Below are 25,745 nucleotides of genomic sequence, written 5' to 3' on the forward strand. Positions count from 1 at the left end.
GCTGCAGGGAGCTGCGGCTGGGCATTATACATCGGCCAGTCTCAGTTCAAAAACGACGGATGGGTGGATGGCGGTTGATGGCTCGTGGTGATTGGCGCAGTTGCTCTGTATCAGATATGGTGGTTGCACGATTTGAACCAAAGCCTGCAAGAAGGCGGCGAATGAGGCTCGACGAGTACGCCACCTCCAACTTCTTGTTCTAGATTCAGGGGACTGTGGTTGATTAGCACTTGGGATGTGTTTTCGTGGAGTTGATCGACTCACCACTGTCGACTGGCAGCTAGAGGACCCAGGACACAGGATAGCCAAGTTGAAACTGAAGGGGAGGACTGCGGAATTGATTCGACCGGCGCCTAATGATAAGTCCTACGTCTTCATATTTCCAATAATAGTTGATCCATGCTGAGAACAAATCATGTCATGACCCCTGACAGGACGGCCCTCAGGGTAGGCCGGTCTCTCGGGTCGGTGGGCAGAGTTGACTTGGTCGCTTTGCTTGGGTTCTCGGTCCTCAACGAAACATCGACGGCCGATAATGGACTGACTGACTAGGGAACCATCTCCAACCACAACTCCAGCTCGTGCAGGTATATAAGGTGTTCTAACACTCCATCAGTTCTGTCTGGCCCGAAGCCGTGGTGCCACCAAAATCTCTCAGCCCACCATGGGATATTCTCCCTAGAACGCGCCATCATGGGCTGTGGAGTCCATGGACACAACCCGGGATTGTAAGTGGATGTTTTGTTGGATGGCAGAATTTTGTTGCGGGTGGGCAGATCGTCATGGTTGGCGTGCGCGTTTATGAAGCCATTTCTCGTTTTGGGCAGCATGTCGTGACAGGCCGTGACGACGAGAGTGATGATGCTGTGCTAAAATCCTATTTGTACCTAACTAGGCACTTAACTCTATTCTGTGTCCGTGTTCGGCCCCCCCTCTCTTTCTGACGGCCATGTGGAAAAGGTGCTTCGTTTTGTGTGTGAATGGCGGACAATACGGAGTACGCAAACGGTATCTCGTCCTCTGGTGTGGGCGGCCATTATTAGTACTCCGCACACCATTGATAGTGAAGGTTGGAGGTTAATGAAATACATGCTGATTCCTTCAGCATTGGAGATGGAGGTTTTTGCCCGCCAGGTTGATTTGCGAATTGCCACCCACGGTACTCCGTATGCATGCTGCATGCGCCTGTTATTTGGTTACCAATTTGGCCTATGCTCGAGTCGCTCCTTCCCCAGGTTAGCCTGGGACGTGAAGGCGACGAACTCGCCCTCCGTTACGGCGTATTGAGTACAGTCTCTGACCCAGGCGCTCGCCCAATTGTGAATGATACGAAGCGAAGTGAGGTGATGCATCCATCCACGGCCATCTTGGTCTGGCAGTTTCTGCCTGCCTGCAAGAATGTGCACGATTGCACGACGGCGATTCACAGGCGCATCGGCCGATTCGACGTGTCGATAAGTGGGAAGCAGCACTGATCAGTCGAGTCTGATTCGAAGGTCTCTGCCCGACATTTCTCGAGTTCCCGCACAGTGTCAGTTGCTGAGAAATCAGAATTTTGTCAGCCAGTCAGGTAGAGGCAGGGTCCACGGCCGTTGCTCCTGCCCTGTTTGTCCATGGCTCTTGCCCCGGCTGCCCGCCAACATTGGACCCGCCCTGCTTGACCATTCTGGACGAGGTAGACGTTCACAGTACGAGCAACGGAGCGCTGTCTGGCAGAGCGTGGCTGCCGGTTGCCAGCTGCCAGTGCCAGCCAAGCCGGCACACAATAGAGCCTTTTCCTAGCCCCCCCCGGCGCCGCCATTCGCTTTTTTTCCTGCGCCTTCTTTTTCGCTGCTTCCTCACAACGTCATCTCTGACGTCTTTCCTTCCCCAAACTCAGCCTGAGCCCCTTCACGATCCTCGTCTCGTTCGAGCCGCTCGCCGCAATCCCACACAGCAGCACGCCGCAGTCCGCTTGCAAGCAACGGGCTCCCGACACACACCCTTTATATATTTTTTTTTTAACCCGGTGCTTGTAGGGGCGCATCTTATTTGGGTCGGAAATCACCTGGTCGTGCCGACGCCGACGCGGTGGTGCAGAGACTTTCCCCGGCTGCCAGACGGTCTCCTTGCTAGTCTGTTGGCAACCAGCCCAGCTTCGCCTTGCGGGTGTAAATCTTCGCCCACTCCAGATAGGCGCCGTTCTGGACTCGCGACGCTGCAAAATCCCACAGCTCAGGGCTCCCGTCACAAACGCCTCTGACATCTGTTGCTGTCTCTGACCTCACTAGCCCTCTTTTTTTGTTCCTTCCATCTACCTCGCCGCTGTCCGCTCCCTACCCCACCCGTATCCAGCCATTCCCTTGCCCCCAAGATAATACATCATACATCATAGTGTCATCATGGGGACTTCTCCTGGTACCGAGTCGAAGTCCCCCAAATCCTCCAACAACAAAACATTACGGCAAGGTGAGCCACATCGAATTGTCCCATTTCAGGCTCCTGAATTTCGTCCTTTCTACACAACTACCGTTGTCACGCAATCTCACGTCTTGATGTCCGGTATTGCATTGCGTGCTGCTCCACTGTCGTCATTTTCGCCTCTGTCACAGCCCAACCCTCCTTTGCTTGAGCTTCAAACCATTGTGCAAGTTCGTTGTCCAACCACTCGTCGTCGTTCGCATCTTTGCTCACATGCGTTTCTCATTCTAGGTACAGTCTCCGACTCCAAGGCCGACCCTGCCGCCGTGAAACCGGATGGTGCGTCTAATGCGGAAGCTGCTAAACCTCTCGCACCGCCGCCTCGACCCGGTCAACAACCACAAGGCAATAATACCCCCGACTACTTCTCTGGCCAAGGTGGCGGATCTCTCAGCCTGGAGCCCAATCCGTTCGAGCAGTCTTTCGGGGGTGGTGGTGGCCCAGAGACTCCAGGAGGCACAAAGCTTCCTTCAGTCGCTGCCTTGACCTCGCCATCTTCACTTCTGCCAGTTAATACGCCGTTCACCTGGGGAGGAGGCTCGCTGCGCACCGGTCCATTGAGTCCCGCAATGTTGTCGGGACCGGCCAACGATTATTTCAGTGACGCGCATCACTTGCGAGGCGGATTTCCAACGCCAAACGAGTCATCGTTGAGGTCAGGACTTACACCTGGAGGCAGCGGTTCCATGTTCCCGGCGCCAAGCCCCAACTCCCAAGCACTCTTCGCACAGCTTGCCAGTGGAGGCGCGACTCCAAGCACAATAGACTTTCATCGAACTGCTATGAGCGCGGCTGCTGCCAAGCGCGAGCAAGGACAGCCTCAAACACAATCGCAACAAGTGACATCACAACCAGCAGATATGCCAAACGGCGCGACGCCTACTGTTAAAGCAGAGCCGAAACAGGCATCCGGGCCTTTCGATCCTCACGACAACGATGCTGCCAACGGCCTCTTCATGCTTGCGCAAGGCGCACAAACCAGAAACGGGAACCAACCATCATCACAATTCCCTACATCTAGTGCGCCTAGTCACGCTCATCCTGCGCCAGCACCTCCTCAGACCTCCAACACATCGCCACAAATGTCGACCGGAAATGCTGCGTCAAGAGGTGGCAGCGAAGGCACCAATGGATCGGAAGAGCCGGAACAGGCCAAGCCTGCGGCCAAAGGAAAGGGTAAGAAAGCCACTGCTGCTGCATCTAACGGAAGAAGGAAAGCCGATGATACACCGGCCAAAGCTCCTCCCAACAAAAAGTCTAAGGGAAATGCTGGTGCAGTGAACGGGATGTCACCTGAGGTGTCGGACGAGGAGGACGATGATATGGGAGACGATCCCAGTTCGAAGACAAAGATGACGGATGAAGAAAAGCGTAAGAATTTTCTCGAGCGTAATCGGTAGGTTGATTCTTCCCTTGCCACATGATGTAAACTTTATGCTCATACGATGTGTTAGTGTCGCTGCCCTCAAATGTCGGCAGAGGAAAAAACAGTGGCTCGCCAATCTACAAAATAAAGTCGAAATGTACAGCAGTGAAAATGACGCGCTTACATCTCAAATCACTCAACTAAGAGAAGAAGTTGTGAACCTAAAAACTTTGTTATTGGCGCATAAAGACTGTCCAGTGACCCAGCAGCAGGGCCTGCACGGTACTTTTATGTCTGGGGTTGTTGAGCCTTTTAACGCCCAGATGAACCCTTATGGAATGGCCGGCCCGATGCCTAATCAGCAAGTCATGGCTGGTCAAAGCATCCAGCGCCGATTCTCATAGGAAGAATGGGGGGACGGACTTCGAAATGGCCGATAGACCATGTGTCGACAGGCTCATAAGGTGGAGACAGTTTATCTAGTTCTTCTTTCTTCCACAAACGGGATCTTCCTGCGTGTCGTTGTGATGAGAGATAGAATGGCATGGACTGCGAGGCCTCAAGCAAGCATTCCCTTACTGCGCAGCCACGCGCTGCAAGGGTTGACTATGCAGGGCCGGAGAGGCATTTGTACAAATTTTGGTCATTGTGCAATTGGACTGTACAACAGTATGATGAAGTTCATAAGACCTGTTTGGGATATCGGGCAAGGAAAGAAAATGGCGACTTCGAATCAGGCTCATTTTTCATTTTACAAGCTGCGGGACATGACGTTTGGTTCCCCATGAACAGAATGGGCACGCTGTCTAGCCCCGTTACGCGCTTATTTATGTATATTCTGCGGATCACACGTACATCAAAAGGTGTTTTACAGGACGAGTTCTGGTTTTAGTGGCGGCGTTGCGGAGGAACCGGTGCTCTTGTGGACAGTACTTTTGCGGACAACGTACTTGGGGTCGATTGGCTTGTTTTAGTGTATTACACAGTAGCTGTAGGCAACATGACGCTACGTAGCGATTTGAGAGACTTGAGCTAAATCATGGAATGAATCGTCTATCCATGAACACGGCCGACTGGTCTACCGGATGGTGTTGGTAGCACTCGCACCCTGCATCACTGCGGTCCACGGAGCTTGTATGCTCGCTGTATATCTATGAGATGCTTATGGCTCTGCCGTTTAGAAGTCTTGAAACGCTGCAGAGCCGCAAAACCTTGCAGTTGACCATAGAGAGACATGGGATCAAATTGCGCGTGTCGTGTCTGGTGAGACTTGCCTGTCCAATCACGGAGGCTGGTGGGCAGCCTGCAGTGGTGGGGGTGCTTGGGCTGCGAACCGGCCCAAAGGGGTTTAGCGGGACTGTTGAGGTTCCCTCACCACCTTCTTGGGAGCGTAAACAACATGAGCCGAGTTCTCTCTCCCAGACGGACCATCGCCATTCCCGCGCCTGCAGCTGCTCTCTCGCGAACATCATTCCCCCCGTGCAGTTAAACGCCAAAAGCGCCAATCAAGAAGTATAAGCGACCCCAAGGGATTTTTACGGTGCTGGCTGCCGAGCCCAACGCGACGCATTTGACGCGACTGTTGCTCGGCAAAGGTCACCAACCACGCGCCACGACCCCAGCTGGGTGGCTAACCACCACCGCAACCAGCGACCGACATTGGTATTTTTACAGCCCCCATTGCTTCTTACGACATATACTCCATGATATCGCTCAATTAGCCATCCATGACGACTCTCGTGGCGACTCAACGGGCGCTAGAACATCTTAGCATGAGCAACCAGCAAGAGCGCCGACGGAGCAAGCGTCAAGTCGGTAAGTTTTTATCGCTGAAGCGGGAGCGTATGGGAAATATTGAATGATGGAAATACTGACATTGGACATAGCCGCGGCCGACTTTGAACGGGACGATGATTTCCAGTTTGTGCGAAAGTCGAAAAGGTCCAAGACGGAGGAGTCCTCGGGGAGCAAAACGACAGGCGGGGGCCGGATAACGGCAGAGCAAGTCGTGAAAGAATCCACAAGCACAGCAAATAAGGCCATTGCTCCATCAACATCAACATCGGCGACACCGGGTACACGGAGATCCTCGCGGCGGAGGCAAGCTGACGACGCATCTCATCAAGATGAGCCTCAGACGGACAGGAGACCGACGAGGAGGAGCATTAGGGTTGCTACAGCTGGGGCGGATGATAGCGCTGAGGGCTCGATATTACGCGGCACGTCGAAGGCAACGAGCCCGAACGGAGAAAAGGCATCGAAACCAAGACGATGGGAGCCTTCGCCAACTCCACGGCGGCCAACCGAGTCCAAGATTGCGCTTCCCATGAGTGATACCCCAATTATTAATCGAAATAAAGAGATGCGCAAAAAGGGCGGGAAGGGGAACAGACGGAGCAGTTTAGGGTCCCGCGGCCGAAGAGCCAGTTCACTGATAGAGAGCGGGCAAACAGCAACACCGCATCGCGATGTGAATACGGCCGAGTTCTACAAGCATATTGAAGCAGAGGGTTTGCTCGAACCGAAAAGGATGAAGCAGTTGCTGATGTGGTGCGGCGAGCGTGCCTTGCCGAAAAAGCCGCCTCACGGGACACCGAATTCAAGCGCTATCTTAGGTGGTATGTCCTGGAAATATAGCTCAACGGGCGATAAACAGACTTGCTAACTGGATATAGCCCGAGCGATTCAAGAACAAATATTAAAGGACTTTGCTCAGCGGACCGACTTTTCAAACTGGTTCAGCAGGGACGAAGATGCGCCAAAAGAAGCGCCTATCTTGAAGCCAAATCCCCGGAATATTGAGCTAGATGAAAAATTGACGACGTTGGAGGCGAAAATAAAAGCGTAGGCATTAATTGACGTTTGATCAGTATGTATACATGCAATGCTAACCAACCACTAGATTACAAGATGAAAAACAAGCCTGGCTGGCAATATGCCAACCACCGCCCGACATTCCCCCGATATTCTCCTCCTCTACGGAGGCGCCGAAAATTGAACTCCCCGATTTCAACCTCCTCGAACCCGAAGAAGTAAAAATCCGGACGTATCTCGCCGACGAAATGATTCCCTTTGCAGATATGCGCGCGAAAACAGAAGAGAGAATACGCAAAATCCAAGCCTCTCTCGAATTCGAAGTAGACCAGTTAGCAGACAATGTGCACAAGTTGGAGCAAAGGGTACTGGTGGCGGGTCGACAGGCAGATCAGGTCCTTCGTTTGAGCGCGGCACGGCTCAAGGAGCGTGAGCAGCGGGAGAAGAAGAGCGCAGGGACGAGGGATATGCCCTTGATGGAGGTGTTGAGGAGTCTGAGCAACATTTTACCCGAGGGAGGTTGATGATGCTACCGGACGGGACAAAGGATGCTGTTGCTGTGTAGAAAGTATCTGTGGGGGGGCGATGACATGTCACTAACGAGTTTGATGATGCTATGATGCTACTTTTCTTGGTTCATATGGCTCATACCTGATTGGATGGGATGAGGAAAAAGTTGTGTGGAGGGAGGGGGCTTTCTGACGTTCTTTGGTTAATGTGAGCGCGGAGCAATGGGTAGGCTTTGGCATTGGCGCATTGTGGTTTGCTGGGTCGGGTGAATATATCACTGGTTGGTACATTGTGCAATTGAGACTGGATTGTACATATGTGTTTTGCGGTGCGAGGTGTGTGTGTGTGGCAGTGAGAGTTGCTTTGCTCATGGTCTGTCGAGGGGTTTGCATACCTTGTATGGCGAGGTGTGTGAAACCGCCGGACTACCAGTTTGATGCTTTGCTCTAAGCAGAGTCAAGGTTGGTTGATATTGGATTCGATGTTATACAGTGGCTTCTGTGGCCGCGTCCTAAAAGTACAAGAATCCATCCATCCATCCATCTATCCATGACACCCCTACGCATCAGCGGTCCTCCAAGGCAGGCATAAACGCCATCCCGCCGCCCTCGCCGCCATCGACGCTCTTGCTCCTCACGTGCACCCTCAGCATCTCGAGGACCTCGCTGCCCCTCCACCGCTCGGGCACCGGCCTATACGCGGGCCTGAAGTTGCCCACCGTCTGCGCCCACTCCCCCTTGGGCGGCTCAGACCGAATAAACGCATCCGCGTCCGCCGGGCTCGCCGCTACGGACGGGTTCGTCGACGTGTACGAGTCCGAGGGCTCGCGCTGCGTCGCCCAGTAGTATATGTCCCAGTCGTTCTCGTCGAGCAGCGCGTCGTACTGCGCCAGGAGGCCGCCCGACATGCTGGGCAGATGGGCCTTTGCAAACGTCGAGAGGAGGAGGTCTGATTCCAGGGTTCCTCTTTTACGGGACTGGTCTTGATGGGATTTCGTTAGCCTTTTACATTTTTGGAGTTTTGAAAACAGAGTAGTATTGCGGGTGGAGGAGCGTACAGAGGAGTCGTGCGCGTTTGGTGTCGTCGTTTTCGCCGACTCGCTTGATGGGCGCGACGCGGAATTTGATGCCTTGCAGCTCGCCGACGTCTAGTTCGCCCTGGGACGGCATGGGCTCGGCCTTGGTGGATGAGTATCGCGGCGTGGTGGTGAGAAGCCGATGGGGGAGGAGGGCTGCGCGCCGCACTGTGACGGTTGCCGGCCGGAGGGACCGGAGGGACGAGGCCATTTTTTTTTTTGGTTGCGCTGTTTGATCGCTTGCTCGAAACTGACCTGATTGAAAAGTGTTGTGTGGACGGTCGGTTTGGGTGAGAGGATGTGCGTACTTGCTATGTAGAGATGGTGAGAGTCAAGAAGCCGAGAGTGAAAGCTATTGCCGAGGCGAGAAACCGATGTGGGCCTGTGGCGAGGCGGCACGGAGAGTATAGATTTCTGCCGCTGTCAATTGCTTCTTAAAACCGTGCACCATCTGTGCCGCTCAAGTATTGAACGCGTCTTATTTTGTGAACATGGTTTGATCAAGGCATAGATTGTTCTCGCTACTTGAAGCCGTCACATGCGAGCCTCACTTCGACTCCATGTGAATCCACGTATTATCGCCATTTAGGTCTACCGTAAATGCTGCCAACCAAATAGCCCTCCGTCTTTTTATATCGGCATTTTAAGACTCCCCCCTTCTTATCCCTTGTCGTCCATCATGATGTACAAACGCCAGCATGCCGGGTTGTAAGTAGCCGCCAACTAAAACAAATAAAGACAGAGGACGGCCAACCCAATGAAACTACCCAGTTGAGAGAGAAAAAACCACACCCCATTTCGCAACTAATCTAGCCTTCGGATTTCGAAATATCGCCCTTGAAAAGTCGCTCTGACATACTGAATCGCGACAGGGGAAAAAAGGACGCAATGACGACAACTGCATACCGAGAGTTTTCTTTGCCTGTCTTGTACCGACTCCCACGGACGGAAAAGAAACGGCTTCTAGATAAGATGCTTGGAACGGAAGTAAGCCCTGAGGTACATTATCTGCCACGCCCAGAGACCAATCAAAATCCATGTAGTAGTGACGCCGAACCACTTGACACGGTTGTTGGTGCTCTCGTTGGTGTCGCGGAGCTTCTGTTCTCGCTGGCGGAGGTAGTCCATTTCTTGGACGATTTCCTCGGTCAACTCCTCGATACGGCGGAGTTCAGCCTCGACGGGCTTGAGCTTCTCGGTGGCCTGGATGGCGCTCCAGTCTTTGGCGTCGGCGCCGATGTCGATGTCGAGTTCGACATGGCGAGAGGCAGGGTTGGGTCGGCGGGCTATGTGCACCAGTCAGTTGGCATAAAACGCAGCTCGTCGACTCCAGGGACCTTGGGATAATCGCGACTTACAGCCTGAAAACAAGTTCTCGAAGCAAACATCAAAAGCTGCATCGGCGTGAGACTGAAACGTCACTCTGGACTCGCCGACAACGTCTCTAGGGCGGCCATACTCGTTGCCCAATGCATCGCGAACCTGTCATTCATGCAATCAGTACCCCAGACTAACCGCTCGAACTGTTTCCCAATTCATCCCTCCCAGAGGAAAATCGACGACGTACGTGCATGTTGACAACCATTCCGTCGCCCTTGAACCCATCCACCGTAGCCGTTACGACAACAAGCGTCTCCTGTCCGACAAAGTTGCGAATACATCTCTCCTTCTTGGTGCTCTCGCCGCCAGTGTGCGCAATAAGGTCAAACTTGAGTGCGTTGGCGACCCCAACAAGCACCAGCAGACTGCAGAGCCACTGCAGCGTCGAGCGTTGCAATGCCATGGTGTTTTGTGTTGCGTCGATGTGTTGACGTTGACATGCAAAAAGGGATACGAAGGGAAAGGAGGTTTATCACAGTCCGCCTACACATGCAGAGCAGCCAGCACCTTTTCGACCTTGGGGAACTTGCAAGGTGTCGCGTTTACCAAAATGGTGTGGAACAGGGGCATCCAATCAGGGTTGATTCGTGAATGCTGAACCTGGACCTCCCCTTGTGCTCCTGTCTGGTGCGCAAAGTCTACTCCGTACAGATGCTTAGTCATGTATGGAGCCACAGCGAGTAGAGCCTCGTGTGGATGCAATGGCTCTTCCGTCGCGACGAGGCTTCCGAAAAAGCCAATGTCTTGAACTTTTGACGATTGAGCCGTCACACTGCTGCTGCGGATTGCTGGACAGGACGTCAAAATGCCGAAATGTGAGTCGCTTCCTCTACATCAACACAACGAGTATAGTGCCCATTCATGCTGACCTTCCAAATAGTCTTTTGTAAGCTTGAACCTGCCACGCCTCGAATCCCACCTACTCATCACGAACCTCACACCATCTAGGCGACTACTGCGATGTATACCTCACCCACGACTCCATGAGCGTGCGCAAAGCTCACAATAGTGGCAAGAACCATTTGCGCAATGTGGTAGACTACTACCAACGTATGTGCCCACCACACTCGGTCCCCTTCTCATCTCATGATATCCCTCCAAGAGACCATACGTCTCGTCTAACAATCTGGCTACAGAAATCGGCCACGAAAAGGCACAGTCCGTCATCGACTCCATCACCTCATCCTACGCCGCCGAGGGCCAAGCACATGCGAACCCCATGCTTCCTCAAAACCAGCCGGGCAATGCTTTCCCGCCACCGTTCCCATTCCCAGGTACGGCTGTCGTCGCCGTCGACCATGACATGCAACCATACTGACCGTGTAGCAGGCGGCCCTCCTCCATTTCCTGGTATGCCTGGCGCTGCTCCAGGCCAGTTCCCCCATGGAATGCCCCCTCCTGCTGGTGGCCGTGGCATCCCTCCTATGCCTCCCTTCCCCCCCGGTCCCAACGGTTTACCAGTTCCTCCACCCGGCGGCCTGCCGTTCCCTCCACCGCCAGGAGGACTTCCTTTCCCTCCCCCGGGGGCTTCGGGCGCGCCTCCAGGGTTCCCTGGTATGCCGGGCATGCCGCCTCCTCCGGGCCAAGGCTTCCCTCCTGGCTCTGCTCCGCCGCCTGGCTTCCCGGGTGGTCTTGGGACGCCTGGGCAGGATAGAAGGTGAAAGTTGGAGTCTAGGGGAGAAAGAAACGCACAGGGGCATAATCTATTCGCTCGAGTTTGTATTTGGGAGTCGATCGGCGTTAAAGGTTAGCTGAGAAGCAGGTCTTGACATATCAGGCACCGCAACATTTGGGCAAATCAAGTTCTGCCACACTAGACAGGATTCATTCAAGCCTTCTATATAGTTCGCAATTGTACTGTTGTAAAAAGGCATACAAAATTCTTTTCATTCCGCAACGCTTGCACGGGACAGCAAGACAACCTATTATTGCAGCACACCATCACATCTATAATACATGCTCGTAAATCTTTCCCTCTTCTGATGTCGTTACCATTTCGGAAAGCAGCAGTCACCAAAGGCAATATACGACCGTTCAAGGTAAAATAATTTGCAACAAGAAAAAAAAGGTCATAAGAAAATACGCACCGAAATCAAACTCACAACATTTCATCAGCATTCCGCAATTTCGCAATCATCATTGCACGAGCTCAATCAAACACCGGGTGCCCAATGCCCATACCAAGTAAGCTGGATATACCCTTTCCCAGAAAATTTCACCGTAATCATAAACCGTCAACGTCATGGCATTCGTAACTTGTACTTTCGTGCAAGGTGTGTGCGTCCTCTCATCGAGATGGGGAGTCCCCGACCGCTCCCTCGATTTTTCACCCTTTCCACACTGATCATTATTGACCGATCCTTGAATCCTTGCACCTTTTTTCGTCTATATTTGATCAGGATATCTGTTCTGTAGACCTGTAATGTTGCTGTTCCTGATGACATCGCCAACACCATCTCGAACTTCCCTCGGTCCACTAATCATCTGTCGAAGCTCCTGTGTACGCTTCTCTCGTCGCCTCTCATTCCACATTCGTGTCAGGCTTGGGAGCCCTTCGAGTCTGCTGCTCAGCGAAGAAGAGCGGCGCAACTTCCCATAACTTGGCCGGTTCCCTAAAGAATGCCCGCGCCAGAATCCTTTCCGCGAGTTACCCTCTGATACAGGCCGCTGATCATAGTAGGCATTCTGAACTTTCTTCAGCGATTCAGAACTCGCTTTGCGACGCATTACTTTTAAATTCCCACTTGGTGTTCGTTGGACTGTGCGGCGTTGAGGCCCGTGCATGTCGTCGGCCTCGTATTGTTTCTCAGTCCGGGATGGCAAGATCGCAAAAGTCTGCTTCATTTTGGTGCTCAGACTGCGCTTCGTGGGACGTGGTCGATTGTCAACCGGGGGATATCGATAAATTTCATCGTCGAACCAACTGCCGCGACGACAATCTGCACAATCACAAAGCTCCTCATTATCCCACTGCGGGCGCCAGTGAGGATGCAGCATGTCTTGTTCCATAGGTTCATCTTCTCTTTTCCCGTAAGATGGATCCATGCCGGGATTGATACTTCTGGGCCCTTGCGAGTTGAAAGACTTCCGGGGGCTTCGTGAGAGAGAAAATGTTCTCGTTAGGAAGCCGGGTTGCTTTGAAGCACTGGGAGGATAACCTATGGAGTGCCTACGTCGGCTTAGGGCTCTCAGAACAACTGACGATCTTCGACCAGGTTTCTCATTCTCTGGTTCATAAAAACCTGCAGTTGGCTCTGCCTTTTCGTTAGCAGGTGTTAGACCAGATGGCGTGGCGGGAATAAAGTTGATCGCTGGTGGGAGTACAGGCGGATCCGGCGGTGCACGAGGGTTTCGAAGAGGAGAATCAACTTCTTCCGATGACTGTCGTTGTTCAGGCGTCACGAGGCCGCCTTCGGGGCTGGTAGCTGTGATTTTCGGGGGCTCATTTGACTTGACCGTCTTGAGACCCTTCTCCGTAGAGTCAGATGCATCTGAGTGCTTGGCAGAATGATTCACCATCAAAACTGATGAGTTTTGGTGGGGATACATATGAACAGCCTGGGCTTCAGATACTTCGAGGGCCGTCCAATTGGTTTCTACTGATACTATGGAGAATGGCGTCGTGCGAGATGAGTACTTCCTTGCTGACGCTGCATCATCGTGATGATCTGTGCCAAGGTGCTCGGCTGCAAATCCACCCCCTTCAGATCTAGGAGTCTGCGGAGAGTGCACTGTCACGACGGGTGATGTCGGTACTGGTGGCACTGGCAGTGTCGGTATGGCTCGTACCGTGGCAGAAGACGTTGGCGGTTCTATAGGCATAGCTTGAGACGGTAATGTCTTGGTAATTTGGCGATGTACATCATTCAAAGCCTTAAGACTTTCGGCAGTCAGAGAGCCAGCCCGGGAGGTAGTGCGGCTTGTCGGGGCTGACAGTGACGACGAGCGGGCCGGGATAGTAGGTGGAAAATCAATGGTTCTCTGCTCCGACCGTTCTGACAAAGACGTAGATCGGTCCCACCGCGATTGTCTCTCGAAAGACAGTTTTTCACTTGGAAGCGGCGACCGATCAAGAGGAGAGGACTCGACGCTTCGAGTCCTGGAATGTCGGCTTGATGTGGACCGCAAAGAAGGTTCTCTTGACTTTGACTTGTTTGATGACCTTCGATCGGGAATGACCACTACAGGTATGCCGCCATTCTTCCATATTTCACGTCTGGCTCGTCCACTAGGTAATGGTTTTGTGGTAGCTGTGGAAGTGTAGCTGTCATGTCGCCGGGAAGGCTCATTTCGCGACGGAGATGAAAATGGCCATGTATGATCCTGCAATTCAAACACGTCTGCAACGGCCCTTCGACCACAAGGGCTTGTCTCTCTGAGTTCTCTTCGCTTGCGAACATGCCGTAAAGTCTTCTGTCTTTGAGGCGGGGTTTGGCTATCCACCAGTATAGCTCCAATCACGGTGGAAGGTGAAGACTGATAAGAGAGACCGGACGATCTTCGCGACTCGATATTTCCCTTCAGTTCCTTTTGTGCTGTGTTCAATTCTGCGCGCTTTTTCTGAGGGATTGTTTTGGGCGACGGCTTGACTATGGCGGTATTTTGAAAAGACATGCCTCGGACAGCCTCTGTCGCATTTGTAGGGGTGATTATATTATCTTCTATCGCCGCGCTCTTCCTCGAGGTCGCCCGAGTGGTCCTTGGCTGAACAGGCTGGGGACGGCGTCTGCCCACAGATACCATTCTTTCGAGATTGTTATCCCATTCTTGCTCTACCCGATTTGGGGGGTTCCATTCGCCATCGAACTGAGCCAGTTCGCCGTGAGTCGGGGGATTGTAGCCCTCGGCAGGTTTCACACTTAGGCGTTCGAGGGCAAGGTCCAAAGCCTGAGGCTTGACGGTATGACTACTGGCATTTACGGGTATTCGAGAAACTGTAGTTTGCGATGGCGTTGACAAAGTCACAATGGTTTTTACAGCTGACATGGCGGCTTCGTCCTCAGACGAAAGCGGTTCTTCTCGGGCAGTCTTGAACGATTCGGTGCGCGAATCCGTTGTGATGGTTGCAGTTCGAGAACGATCAAAAGTTGCGGCACGTAAAGCGCGTGGTCGGCTGGCAGGCTGAGGCGGCGTCACATCAGGCGTCGGAGGACTACGTTGATCTGGCGGCGTTGCTGGTGGTCGTTTTGACGAGGCTTGGGGTGTTCGAACAACGGTGTCGAGAGGTGGAGGACTAGATGGTTGGGCTGGATAACTTCCCGACGAGGCGCGAGAGTAGTTTGGGGGTGTAGGGGGTAAATCAGGGCCAGTCCCGATTCTCCGCGGTTGATGCTTCAAAGTTCGTGGACTGGAGGCTTGAGAGTCTGGGGGACCAGGAAGAGCTGATGTGTCGATGTGTAGGTCGCAGGCCGCGGGCACTGATGGAGAATCGTCAACAGCTCGGTCATTGCGTGGGCGAGGCAGAACCTTGCGCTTTTTGAACTGCCGCTGAGCATTTGAGCCCGCCTCGAAGAGGCCTTGGTCATAATCAGGTAGTGTCGGTGCCGTCATTGCGGGCGATGAAATGACGGCACTCGGCTTAAGCATGCTCGACGAGTGGGGGGAGGAGACGCAGGGACAGAGAGATTTAAATAATATTCTCTTGTGGTGACTGTCTTGAAACAAGGGATTCTGTGCATACTGAAGGTTCTGGCGACAGGTGGCTCAACATGAAGCAAACTGGGTAGCTGCCGCCGCGCGAGGGTGACCTTGGATGGGCGATGGATGTCCGGCTGGTCTAAAGCGCGTCGAAGGCAGCAGCAAAGACTAGACAAGAGGTAATATTAAAGGGGCTCCCGGGGCATTGCATGGAAGCAAGTAAGTAGGGATGTAGTATGCGATAATGATGGTGGATAGGGGCGAGACAGGTTTGGGATGCGGATATGGGTGCAATGTGACTCGGCGGGTCCTGAGGTCCCAGGTGAGAGGTGAGAGATGAGAGACGGGAGATGGGAGTGAGAAAAAAGACTCGAGCAGCCAGTGAGGGGCGGTGATTCCAACAATGATGCTTGCAAGCCTGCCGTGCGCCGAGGTGGGACGGGGGTTACGACAGCCAGATGGGATACGAAGAAGAACGAGCCAAATGCCCCAGCGAGGCGGCGCAGCACAATGGTCGCGGCGATAGCCGGCGTGCCAATGCAGATTGGAGGCAGATATTTATTTGCCCGGCAATGTGCTGGCTGATATGTCATGTGTGTACGGAGTAGTCACAGTTTCATGGTCACCCTCACTTTGCGCAGGTGGGCGGCCTGGCGAAGGAAGGAAGCAAGCAGGGAGGGAGGAAACGGTGCTTGCCAACTAGCCCATGGCTTCGTCCGCTGCACATCATTGGATGCCGTTAGCAGAGGGGTATGCCAGCCAAAGGAAGGAGGAAGAGGGTCGCAAGGGAAGGAACATCGACTCAAACGACCAGACGGCGCGGGTCCCGCTTCCCTGCCCGTAGTGCCCGTTGGAGTGCCTGTCCTGAAGCCTCCAGGACATGAATTGCTCGGCGGGCTTACTCTTTTTGCTAGGTGCGCTGACGTGCTACCTAGTACTTAGTTATTAAGTAAAATATATTAAAATAATACTTTTTTAATTATTAAATAATTTACAAAAAACTTATTTACTTAAGAATATTTTATAATTAAAAAGGCCTTATAAGCTATTTGATAAGTAAAATAATAATAATAAGTGCACCTAGCAAAAAGAGTAAGCTCGCCGAGCAATTCACCCCAGGACGCCTGGCCTGAAAATGACGAATAGGCTTTTCCTCCAGCCCAGTTCCACTCCAGAGCCACCTCCACCCGTCTGTCATGACATTGTTTCACACCCGCCAGTTCCACCCGCCACCTCCACCCCTCGCTTTCAATGCCAAATGCTTACCCACAAACTGGTTGTACGGCCATCCAGAGGTCAAGGCTAGATTCTGACGCCACCAGGGCCGCGCGGGACGGCGCGGAAGACTACGCGGTTTGCAGGCGAATTTCATTTGACTGATTAGCGAGTGGACCAGCCGACGGCGCCACAGCTGGTGTGGTAGGTGCGGAGCTAGCACGCTAGCACATCTGGTAACAGCGCACTTGACCGGCCCCTGTGAGCATTTACTGACCTTTACCAGACTCTTGCCTGGACACCCTTCAACCGGAGTCCCGGAAACGTGGAACCGTGGAGGGACAAGGCTTGCGCAACTCCAACGCCAGGGAGAGGCGAACCAGGTGGCTGGAGCGTCCCAAGAACAAATACAGATCACTCCGTATTACCGAGTACAACGGATTGCCCCTTGTTCTGCGTCTCGATGCCTCTCGCGGACGACACTTTCAACTGTTTCCCACCCCATTCTGGCATTCTTTGCATATGGACACCACCAGCCAAGCATCCTCCACCATCCTCCACCATCAACCATCACGATCCAACCCAGACTTTAGCTAAAAGAGAGCAGCGACAACCGAGAAAATATGGACGCGTGGGGCCTTCTATCCCTTATTACCGTCGCTGAGCAACTTTTCAACATTGAAACTCCAAATGTCCTATCAGCGATATGGACTAGCGGCAGACAGCCCCCGAGGATGCCGTGTCATATCAATATGTCACTACGGAGTACGCTGAGCGACATTGTCAACAGCCTGCGTTCTGGTTTCCTGTTCTGCCCTCGCATTGGTAACTTAATACACTACCGACTATTCATACTCGGTACTAAACTACATAGGGAATGCCCAACTCGCCAACCACCCACATTCTGTTCAATACGAGTGAATTCCTCCACCATTCTACCACTCTGCATCCAACCCTTGCGCTTTGATGCAGTCCGGTCACGTTACTAGGTTGGCACGAGGCTCTCCGCAGCACCCAACCTCCATCAGCAGCAACGTATCAAATGTTTTCAAGTCGACCTACCGAGTAGGTTTCGTGGCACTCCTGTGAGTGTGAGTCCTGCCTGCTGGGACATGTCGCTGCACTTTGTCCGTCTTCCCACCGGCGCCGATAACGCTGTCAAGCCTCCGTGCTGTTGCGCCCCGCGCTTGATCATGTGATGCGCTGATGCAATCCAACCCTGCTTTGCTTTGCCGTTCTTGGAACCTATGGTACATATAAGACGCCTGGCCTGAATGACATTGTTCTATTCCACGTCCTAAGCGCCCCTTCCTTCTCGTGTGAATCTTTGGACTTGAAAACCTCGGTATACTAGGCTGGCATCAAGTGAGTTCAAAAGAACAGTTGCATTATCTGAAAACAAATAAAGTAAACTTTTATTGCCACGTACGGAGCATACACAATGCAATCCACTACCGATGCATCTAGGTAGAATGTACGATATACCAGCAACAGCTTGAGATGATTTAGTACACTTCGCTCTTCACCATGTCGAAAGGCCTATTAAATTGGGCCTTTATTATGCCCTGGGAGTCATGGCTAAGGGGGCCGATTTGCAAACCGTACCTGAGGTACTCTGTATGGGAGCGGCATCTTGCATGGCACTATCTTTACCTTGGCAAATGGGCGACAGCTTTGGACAAGTAATGCTTCTTTGGAATCATGATGCTAATATTGATAGAAGAGGGCGGGTGTAATTTTTTCGCGCATAAATTACCTGTCTTTGAGTAATAATCACCAACATCTTCGATCTTCAAATGTCAGCCAATGATCTTTGCTTAACCTGGTTTGCACCTCCGTTTGCGTTTGCACTGGTTGTGGTGAACGAGACACATGCTTCGTCTCACTTTCATGTCACTTTCATGTCACTTTCTACTTAGTTTTCTCTCGCCCGTTTCACCCAGCTCCGACAATATAAACAGCATGGACCGGATTCTTCCCAAGCCACTTACTTAAAGATCCTCAGCAGCAACAAAATTTTAGAGCCCAGAGAGTATTTTTTTTTTTCGGTCCTCATCGCATGACAACGACACTCTTCCGATGGAATCGCGCTCCAGAATCACCACAAGTGGTGCGAGTCATCGCATGAACCGACCAAATTGTCCCTGCGAAGATTGCCAAATCCAGTTCGAATACGAGATCCAGACTCTTACGCCAGCTTCGGAGTTCACCCGCACGCTCAATGACGACGAAGTTCGCTCTCTGCTGTCCGGTTTCATCAACGACGCCATTATTGCCAGAGCCTCCTTAAAGAATACGCTGGAGAATCATGGGGACACTATCATGTCGCGGTGGAAGAAGATGAGCCAAGTCAAGCGCCGGGCAGTTCTCGAACAAATCCAGCCCCCCATTGCAAACGAGACAGCAGTGGACATGCAATGCCTGTATAATTCGTCCGTCACTCACTTGGGCAACAGAGATAGCGTCATGCGGAAGCAGTTTTTATTGCCGTGGTTAAGTATTAACCGGCTTACGTCCAGCGTATCCGCATTGTTTGCCTTGCTACACGTTCGAACCGAGTACCATCCGCACGAGTGGGCATCTTTTGACGCGGATCAGCTAAGTCAGCCCTGGAAACATGAATACCTCAAACTCGAACACTCAGACAAATCTATATCCATGGAGGAAGCATGTTATGGGTCAATTGTGCAGCGTGACCATGATGTCGTCTCCCGCAACATTCTCGACTTTCCTCAAGCATCTTCGGTCCTGGAGGCGCAGGCACATTTGATGACTTTACTTTGCAAAATTGTTGGCGGCATACTCCATACAAATCGAAGAGGCGTCCTTCACAGAAACAGCCGAGACAAAGCCCGAACCAAGCCCGAACCAAGCCCTTTCGTGCATTTTGGCAGTTCCAGCTCCAACAGTTGCAAACCAGTCATTGAAGTGGCGACTGCTTCGGACAAAATCAAGACTAGGAGCACTGAACGAGCTGGGTCGGAACCTGCCACGGAAGATAACAGCACCACAGAGAAGCCGATTGTCAAAAAGAGAGCAGTTCCAAAACATTATCTTGAGATATTCCATCTTATGTTCCCCATGTCATCTGAAGAAAGATGTAGAACGATCAAGTGGGATGAGTTCGTGCATTCCATGAACCACGCCGGCTTTATAGTAAGCAGCTGCGGCGGTTCGGCAGTCCGGTTCGAATTGCATGGCTCACCAGACGACCAAGGCACCACGATCAGCAAAACCATTATATTCCACCGCCCTCACCCAGTTCCAAAGGTTGATCCTATTATGCTACGTTCCGAGATTGGCCGCCGGTTGACCCGGCGATTTGGGTGGACGAGAGAGCATTTTGTCCTGGCTGGTGTAGACCAAACTCCATGAGGGACGACAAAAACTACGGGAGAAGAGATTTAGCCAGGATTGGGCCGCTGTAGGCCGCAATTTGTGTTAAATGCGTTGCTTTGAAGCACAGAATGGGGGTGCTTGCAATGTGCTACATGGTATAGGTGATGCCTCTTCCAAGCAGAGAAGAAAACCCTCGATGAAACATACATATTCGTTAACGGAACAGGGGTGGACGAGAATCAGCTGTTGACAAAGACAGGAAGTGCAGAGATGGCGAATACAGTGCCTGGATAGTTTCACGTTCACCGAGGGTTATGGATGCAACGTACTTTACACAATAGATGGATGTGAGAGTAACCTAGGAAAAAAACAAAAAGGCTCAAGGCAGCACATGGCTCTCTCGTCGCAAGGATATGCGCCCAGTCTCGTAAACCTTTAAGAATCATCGTCGGGAATCTCCATGCTCGCACCGCAGCTCTTGCACAACCACTAGACTGCCACCCCATATTGCGTTCCGAATGGAACAAGAATAGACTCGAAGGGCATGGACATACAGTACAACCTTGTGCGAGGAGCGGTCGATGGTTCGAGTGCCCCCCCCCCCCTTCTCTCTACAATAGGTCAAGGTTAGCAAACTCGAGAAGGAAAAATGAACAACGTAACAAATTGTGAATATTTGGGGTGCGCATCGTGATGTTTGCCAGAAGGTCAGAAACTTGCCGACTACTTGCATCTTACAAGTAGGTTGGAGGAGACCGACCAGCACCCATGGATTAAGAAAGCGGATTCGTTCGAGGCAGGCGGTACCAAGCAAGTTTACCAGGGCTCACGTATGGAAACTGTGTCCAAGAGCGGTTACACAAGACGTTATCGTTGGTAGAGTTGTCGTGTATGTTGCGGTGGAACAAGCGGACGGGTTGCTACATGGATCGCGGGCATGGATTTGTCTCGCTGAGGAGTCAAGACGGGTTGGTTTCATCTGATAGCGACTTCATATATTTTACTTGAGGACAGGTTATTATTATGGAAACGGGATTGTGTGATGTAAAGGTGCATTTGATCACCGTGCTGTTTTACAGCGGCTGAGTCGTTGGCTGCCGCGAATGGCGCGGTCTCGACACGGGCCATTATGAATTGTCGAAGGAGGCATATGAATCAGAGCGGGTTCAACAGAAGCAGAGATGGGAATAAAAAGATGGCCCTGGAAGGCACGTCTCCAGGGGGCTGTGGCTGCAGGAGATGTAACATGGATATTGGTGACCATGCGGTGCTTCACCTTCTGGCAGACGCAGGTGAAGTACAACAGTCTCTTGGAGGTTGGTTTTGGTTTTGGCCACTCCGGAGGTCGTATCGGGTCGTGAACATGTGGTAAAAAAAGCTGAGCAGCGATGTCCTGTTACAGTTTGCGAGTGTTGGCATACCTGTTGCGGACGCTTGGGCGTGACTTGATATGCCCTCGAACCCACGAGCTCGCCGGATACGCCAAGAGATGGCAATAGCCCTATCGACCATATTACTATCTTTGAGCAAGAGACAATCATAAGAAGCAGAGTCTGGGGTTCACAAGCCACCGGATGTGCACGGAGACCTGGGTAGTAGAAAGTTGAAACAGCACCGGAGAATGTGGGCTGGAGGGAGGACAGCAAGGGTCCCTGCGTCTCGTATAAGTATCAAGGACAGCTTTTCGTGAAGGCAAGAAAAGAGAAAGGCACGAGTGACAATGTGGTGGCCAACATGTGCACCGGGTGGCGTATTCCATGAGTGGCATCGGCATTTGCACTCGCTGGTAATGTCAGTTCCGCAGGGGTAGAAAACAACGAGATCATCGGAGCATGGGAGGAGCCAAGAAATGGTAGCAATGTCACGGCAAATATTTGCATCCACAAAGAAGAGGCGGTAGGGCGCAAAAGGAAAAAAAGATAAACACCATAAACTCCAGGTGGCATTCCTTCGTACTCAGGTGCAATCTCATCAGGAGGACAAAAGTGACCCTATGACGGCATGAAGGCATGGTCATGCTCTCGAGCTAGTACCAGTGGAAACAGCACTGGGCCGGCGCACTTGGCACCATGAACTAGCGGGAAGGTGCCACCAACCTGTGGTTGCATTCTGCCAACATTGAGGCGGACCAAACGGGTTTAACGTCTCTGGCGCCAACCCAGACCGACTTCCTACATCTTCCATCCATCCATCATCTGTCTTGATAATTGGACCGGCCTCTGCATCTTTAAGACACTGCCACAGGAGCCATACTGAGGCTCTAGCATTGGTCGATGCCATTTCGCCGAATACTCGACCGTCACTCTCCAAAAACAGAATTTGATTCTCGTATCTGCGCAGACTGATCCCAGCGGATGGAACGTGGCCTCAAAGTCGGCCAGACACAGCTCACCTGTCAAGCCCATCGTCCGTGTCTTTGCAGCCCGATCAAGCAAATACTGTGGCTATTTCACGGCGGTAATAAATCGTTAGTCCATTAACAATTCAGTTGTAGGATGCCTCCCTAGTTTCTCGATACCCAACGTGGTCTTTTTTACGGGTTTTGTCCCCAGCACCATCCAAGTCCAGACTCCAGACGGGCCTTTCGACTGCGGTGCGCTGAGACTGGCCGAGATGATGACCTTGCCGACTTCCCTTGACATTGAGACAACACCAGCCTTGCTGGGTGTGACCTCACCGGCCCCGGCACTTTCTGTGCTTCGAAGTTTGCTAGTTTGCGCTTGAGACTAATTCATGCAGGTGACCCGGTGCCACATCACCATCACCATACTCCGTAGTTGGCACGTAGCACCGTGTGTACGACAACAGATCTGGTCATGTCCTAGTTTGCTATAAGAGGTTCGAACTGCCATCGCATGACTCTCAAACCTCTATTCTCAACTTTGTCATTCGCTTCCGACTCACAACACCCTGTGGCGGCTCTGTTCGGATTTCCTTCTCTTAAAGCTTGAGTAAAGTAATAACTCAAGAGACGGCCCGTTCACTTACTGGCACATCACTCCCTTTGTCGCCCCGTCTCATATCGCCCATCATGAAGACTGCCGTTGCTGCACTCGCTGCTGCTGCTGCAGTTGTTTCTGCTATTCCTAACGGAGGCATTCCTATTGATGCCAAGATCGCCTGTGAGAAACCCAACGTCAACTTCTGTTTGGATGACACGACCCTCGTGGTATGCGACGCCAACAAGGTTGGCACTCGCACTTTCTGTCGTGAGAGTCTTATTCCATCGCCTCCTGCAAGTGGAATTGGCTTGTGCTGGCAGAGTTCGAAAGACGCCGACGATGCGGCTTGCCAAAAGGCCGTAAGTCTTGCCAAATATGCATGGGGATAAGGTTATGCGTTGACATTTTGATCTATTGACCAGTGCGTCGTCTATCATCCAACTCAATACACCATTCCCGCCGCCCTATGTAACCCTACGTACATCCCGACGGAGGTTCCCAGGTCCCCTACCTTTGGGACTCCTACTCACACCGCTAGCATTTCCGTGGGAACCTCGACAACACAAGGTCCTGTTTCATCCAGCACTTCCACATCAGGAGTCATGAGCATCCCGGAGGGCACCAGCCTGGGAACTGCCACTGTCCCCCATACCACTCACAGTGAGCCGACCAACCCGACGGTGCCGACACGTACCTCGACTGGTACCTGGTCGCCTACCGGATCCGATGATTGCCCTGCTCCTACAGGCACTGCTACTCCCACTGGAAGGCCCAGCAGCAATACGACGTCTCATACCACTTCCGACACGGCTATCCCGACTGCTGGTGCCAGCACCAACCATGTCATTGGAGCCCTCGCAGCCGCTGCCCTTTTCGCTGCCTTCTTGTTCTAAACTAGTATCCACGTTGTTCCAGGCATTTGTGCGCCTGTTGATGGAAAGCTGGATGCCCAAACTCCTGGAGGGACCGACATGAAATATGAATAATGAGTTTAGCCAAAGCAAAGAATTTCACAAATGGAAGCTTGATACGAGCAATGCAGCAGTAGCGGAGGCGAATGACACGGAAATGATGCAAGAAGAATACCCAAACTTACAGTGGCCAACCTTCAGGTTTAGCAACAAGTAGCACCAGGCTCCACGCCAGTATATACAAACATTAAACACCATCACCATCCTTAATGCTCAAAGACGTTTGATAATTTCCCAGACTCCAAGATGAACCATCTGTATCCAAACCATGCAATTCCTTCCATGTGTCGTCACTCTTTACTCGGCCACATATTCTTATTAAACACCCACAACGATGGCGCCTCTCCAGCCCCTTGATACAAATAACTCAAGTACAGGGCATACCGGAACATGGCCGCTCTCAAGCTCTCCTCGGTAACGTCGTCCCTCTGCAGATCTTGGACCACTTTGTCAACCGTCAGCCCCCGAGACTCGGAGCCCACATCATCCTCACTTATACCGATTCCGCTATCCGAATCCCATTCTCCAGAGGTCCTGCCCGTCTTTTCAGCAAACGGCCGCCATTGTCTACAGCGAAAGGCAACATAGGCAGCGAGCAGGAAGCTCTGCGGAATAGGTATATCCATGGGCACGCAGCAGCTCGGGGACCAAATAGAAGTCACCCGGCGGCGCCGCGCCCGGCGAGCGCCCGACTCGAGCTTCAGAAGCGCGGCACCGGGGTCGATGAAGGACGGGACGGACGGGAACGACTGCGGGGCGAGTACGGCGTTGAAGCGGCGGGATGTGAGGCGCGCCGAGGGCCAAGAGGACGGAGGCAGGTGGGAGAGGATCTCGCGGAGGATCTCAGAGGGCAGGAGGTCCATTCTTTGGATTGTGGCGGCTGGGGGGTTGGGATGTCGCACTTGGCGACGCCGTGATGGCGTGTAAGTGGATGGTGTTTTGGGCGGATATGACGCACCTGCCGCCTGGATTTTGAAGACGCCAGAAAACAAAGGGTGAAGAGAGAGACGTACAGGATTGAAGTGAATAGAAGGGATTTTGCTATTGGCAGGCAGACGGGGTGATGAAGGGTCTGGATGTAGACGTTATGGCCCCGAGGTTGCCAACCGTCAAGGTTCACGACTTACGAGCCTGGCTGGACGGGCCATGCCAGCATTGGAGCTTCCCTCCTGCTCCGCCAATAGATACACGGCAAACAATGTAGTGCTTGTGAGTGATATTTTTGGCATGACCACGCCTTTTCTGCCACATGGTCTTTTGTTTGTAGGACGAGTGTGCGCCTCGGCATGCATGGCCTTTGGAGGGCGAGGAAAATGGCCCAATAGATGTCAATGTGGCTGCGTGGATCTGTGTGATTTGCGGAAGAGGGCGCTTCGGGTCGCTATTAATACATGGTGGAATAAGCATCGGATGACTGGTGTTGAAGGCTTGCCCGTTGAGTATCCATCTCTATGGTGAAGATGAATGCGTGGCGATACGGAGTACATGTGTTGGGGAGAGCTGTGATGGTCATGGACTCATGGAGACGAGCATGAGGCGATGGGCCGGCTCTTGGCGGCCAGTGTGCACTGTGCACTATGGAATCTTGGACGTTGGTGTGCGAGAGTGGCTGTTGCGTTGTCGCTGTCTGATGGTGGCTACAACTGAAGGTGAATATTAGAAACCTTACGTAGCTGATAGCCTATAAGTGCGTTCCATGTTCACAATGATTTTTTTCTTTCTTTTCGGTGTTGCTGAAGTCGATTGCATGGCGTATTTGTGGTTGTCTAAAAGTAGATGCGCTCGGGAATACGCATGATCCAGTTGCATCGAGGGTGGGTTGACAAGGATTAGCCACCGGGGCATGTAAAGGTCGCGACAGTTGGTACTTTTTTTTGTAACTTACATTAAATACCTACCTAGGTAGGTAGATAGTTTTAGCATGGTTCGTGTGTTTTAGTTCTCACCGTATATAATCTACCTGCGCGGAGGAGGCATGCAATTCGAGATCGGGGGTTTATTTCAGAGGGATGTAACTAACATGACAACACACTGGT

General features: G+C 52.3%; 9 protein-coding genes across 9 annotated transcripts; 5 read left to right on the forward strand and 4 right to left on the reverse strand.

Annotated features, from left to right (window-relative positions):
• Window positions 1-2,381: 2,381 nt before the first annotated feature.
• On the forward strand, window positions 2,382-4,230 carry atf1 (Transcription factor atf1; the record flags this gene model as incomplete). The annotated part of the gene is made up of 3 exons (XM_066131048.1): window positions 2,382-2,448; window positions 2,692-3,856; window positions 3,915-4,230. The coding sequence occupies 3 exons, from the start codon at window positions 2,382-2,384 to the stop codon at window positions 4,228-4,230; spliced, it is 1,548 nt and encodes a 515-aa protein (XP_065987248.1).
• A 1,323-nt stretch (window positions 4,231-5,553) lies between these two features.
• On the forward strand, window positions 5,554-7,164 carry mis13 (Kinetochore protein mis13; the record flags this gene model as incomplete). Its single annotated transcript, XM_014690026.1, has 4 exons — window positions 5,554-5,641; window positions 5,713-6,444; window positions 6,502-6,670; window positions 6,729-7,164. The coding sequence occupies 4 exons, from the start codon at window positions 5,554-5,556 to the stop codon at window positions 7,162-7,164; spliced, it is 1,425 nt and encodes a 474-aa protein (XP_014545512.1).
• A 551-nt stretch (window positions 7,165-7,715) lies between these two features.
• SDHF2 (Succinate dehydrogenase assembly factor 2) lies at window positions 7,716-8,436 on the reverse strand (the record flags this gene model as incomplete). Its single annotated transcript, XM_014690025.1, has 2 exons — window positions 7,716-8,131; window positions 8,208-8,436. The coding sequence occupies 2 exons, from the start codon at window positions 8,434-8,436 to the stop codon at window positions 7,716-7,718; spliced, it is 645 nt and encodes a 214-aa protein (XP_014545511.1).
• Window positions 8,437-9,188: 752 nt separating this feature from the next.
• ERV25 (Endoplasmic reticulum vesicle protein 25) lies at window positions 9,189-10,008 on the reverse strand (the record flags this gene model as incomplete). Its single annotated transcript, XM_014690024.1, has 3 exons — window positions 9,189-9,511; window positions 9,584-9,707; window positions 9,793-10,008. 3 exons carry the CDS (start codon window positions 10,006-10,008, stop codon window positions 9,189-9,191), a joined length of 663 nt encoding a protein of 220 aa, XP_014545510.1.
• Window positions 10,009-10,410: 402 nt separating this feature from the next.
• Window positions 10,411-11,266, forward strand: RU1C (U1 small nuclear ribonucleoprotein C; the record flags this gene model as incomplete). The annotated part of the gene is made up of 5 exons (XM_066131049.1): window positions 10,411-10,420; window positions 10,486-10,491; window positions 10,554-10,655; window positions 10,742-10,879; window positions 10,935-11,266. The coding sequence occupies 5 exons, from the start codon at window positions 10,411-10,413 to the stop codon at window positions 11,264-11,266; spliced, it is 588 nt and encodes a 195-aa protein (XP_065987164.1).
• Window positions 11,267-11,990: 724 nt separating this feature from the next.
• Window positions 11,991-15,155, reverse strand: G6M90_00g075920 (uncharacterized protein; the record flags this gene model as incomplete). Its single annotated transcript, XM_014690022.1, has 1 exon — window positions 11,991-15,155. One exon carries the CDS (start codon window positions 15,153-15,155, stop codon window positions 11,991-11,993), a length of 3,165 nt encoding a protein of 1,054 aa, XP_014545508.1.
• A 3,381-nt stretch (window positions 15,156-18,536) lies between these two features.
• On the forward strand, window positions 18,537-19,832 carry G6M90_00g075930 (uncharacterized protein; the record flags this gene model as incomplete). The annotated part of the gene is made up of 1 exon (XM_014690021.1): window positions 18,537-19,832. The coding sequence occupies one exon, from the start codon at window positions 18,537-18,539 to the stop codon at window positions 19,830-19,832; it is 1,296 nt and encodes a 431-aa protein (XP_014545507.1).
• A 2,995-nt stretch (window positions 19,833-22,827) lies between these two features.
• G6M90_00g075940 (uncharacterized protein) lies at window positions 22,828-23,631 on the forward strand (the record flags this gene model as incomplete). Its single annotated transcript, XM_014690020.1, has 2 exons — window positions 22,828-23,097; window positions 23,161-23,631. 2 exons carry the CDS (start codon window positions 22,828-22,830, stop codon window positions 23,629-23,631), a joined length of 741 nt encoding a protein of 246 aa, XP_014545506.1.
• A 368-nt stretch (window positions 23,632-23,999) lies between these two features.
• G6M90_00g075950 (uncharacterized protein) lies at window positions 24,000-24,572 on the reverse strand (the record flags this gene model as incomplete). Its single annotated transcript, XM_014690019.1, has 1 exon — window positions 24,000-24,572. The coding sequence occupies one exon, from the start codon at window positions 24,570-24,572 to the stop codon at window positions 24,000-24,002; it is 573 nt and encodes a 190-aa protein (XP_014545505.1).
• Between the last annotated feature and the right edge of the window lie 1,173 nt (window positions 24,573-25,745).

The sequence above is a fragment of the Metarhizium brunneum genome, chromosome 4, assembly GCF_013426205.1.
Source record: "Metarhizium brunneum chromosome 4, complete sequence".
Classification (NCBI taxonomy): domain Eukaryota; kingdom Fungi; phylum Ascomycota; class Sordariomycetes; order Hypocreales; family Clavicipitaceae; genus Metarhizium; species Metarhizium brunneum.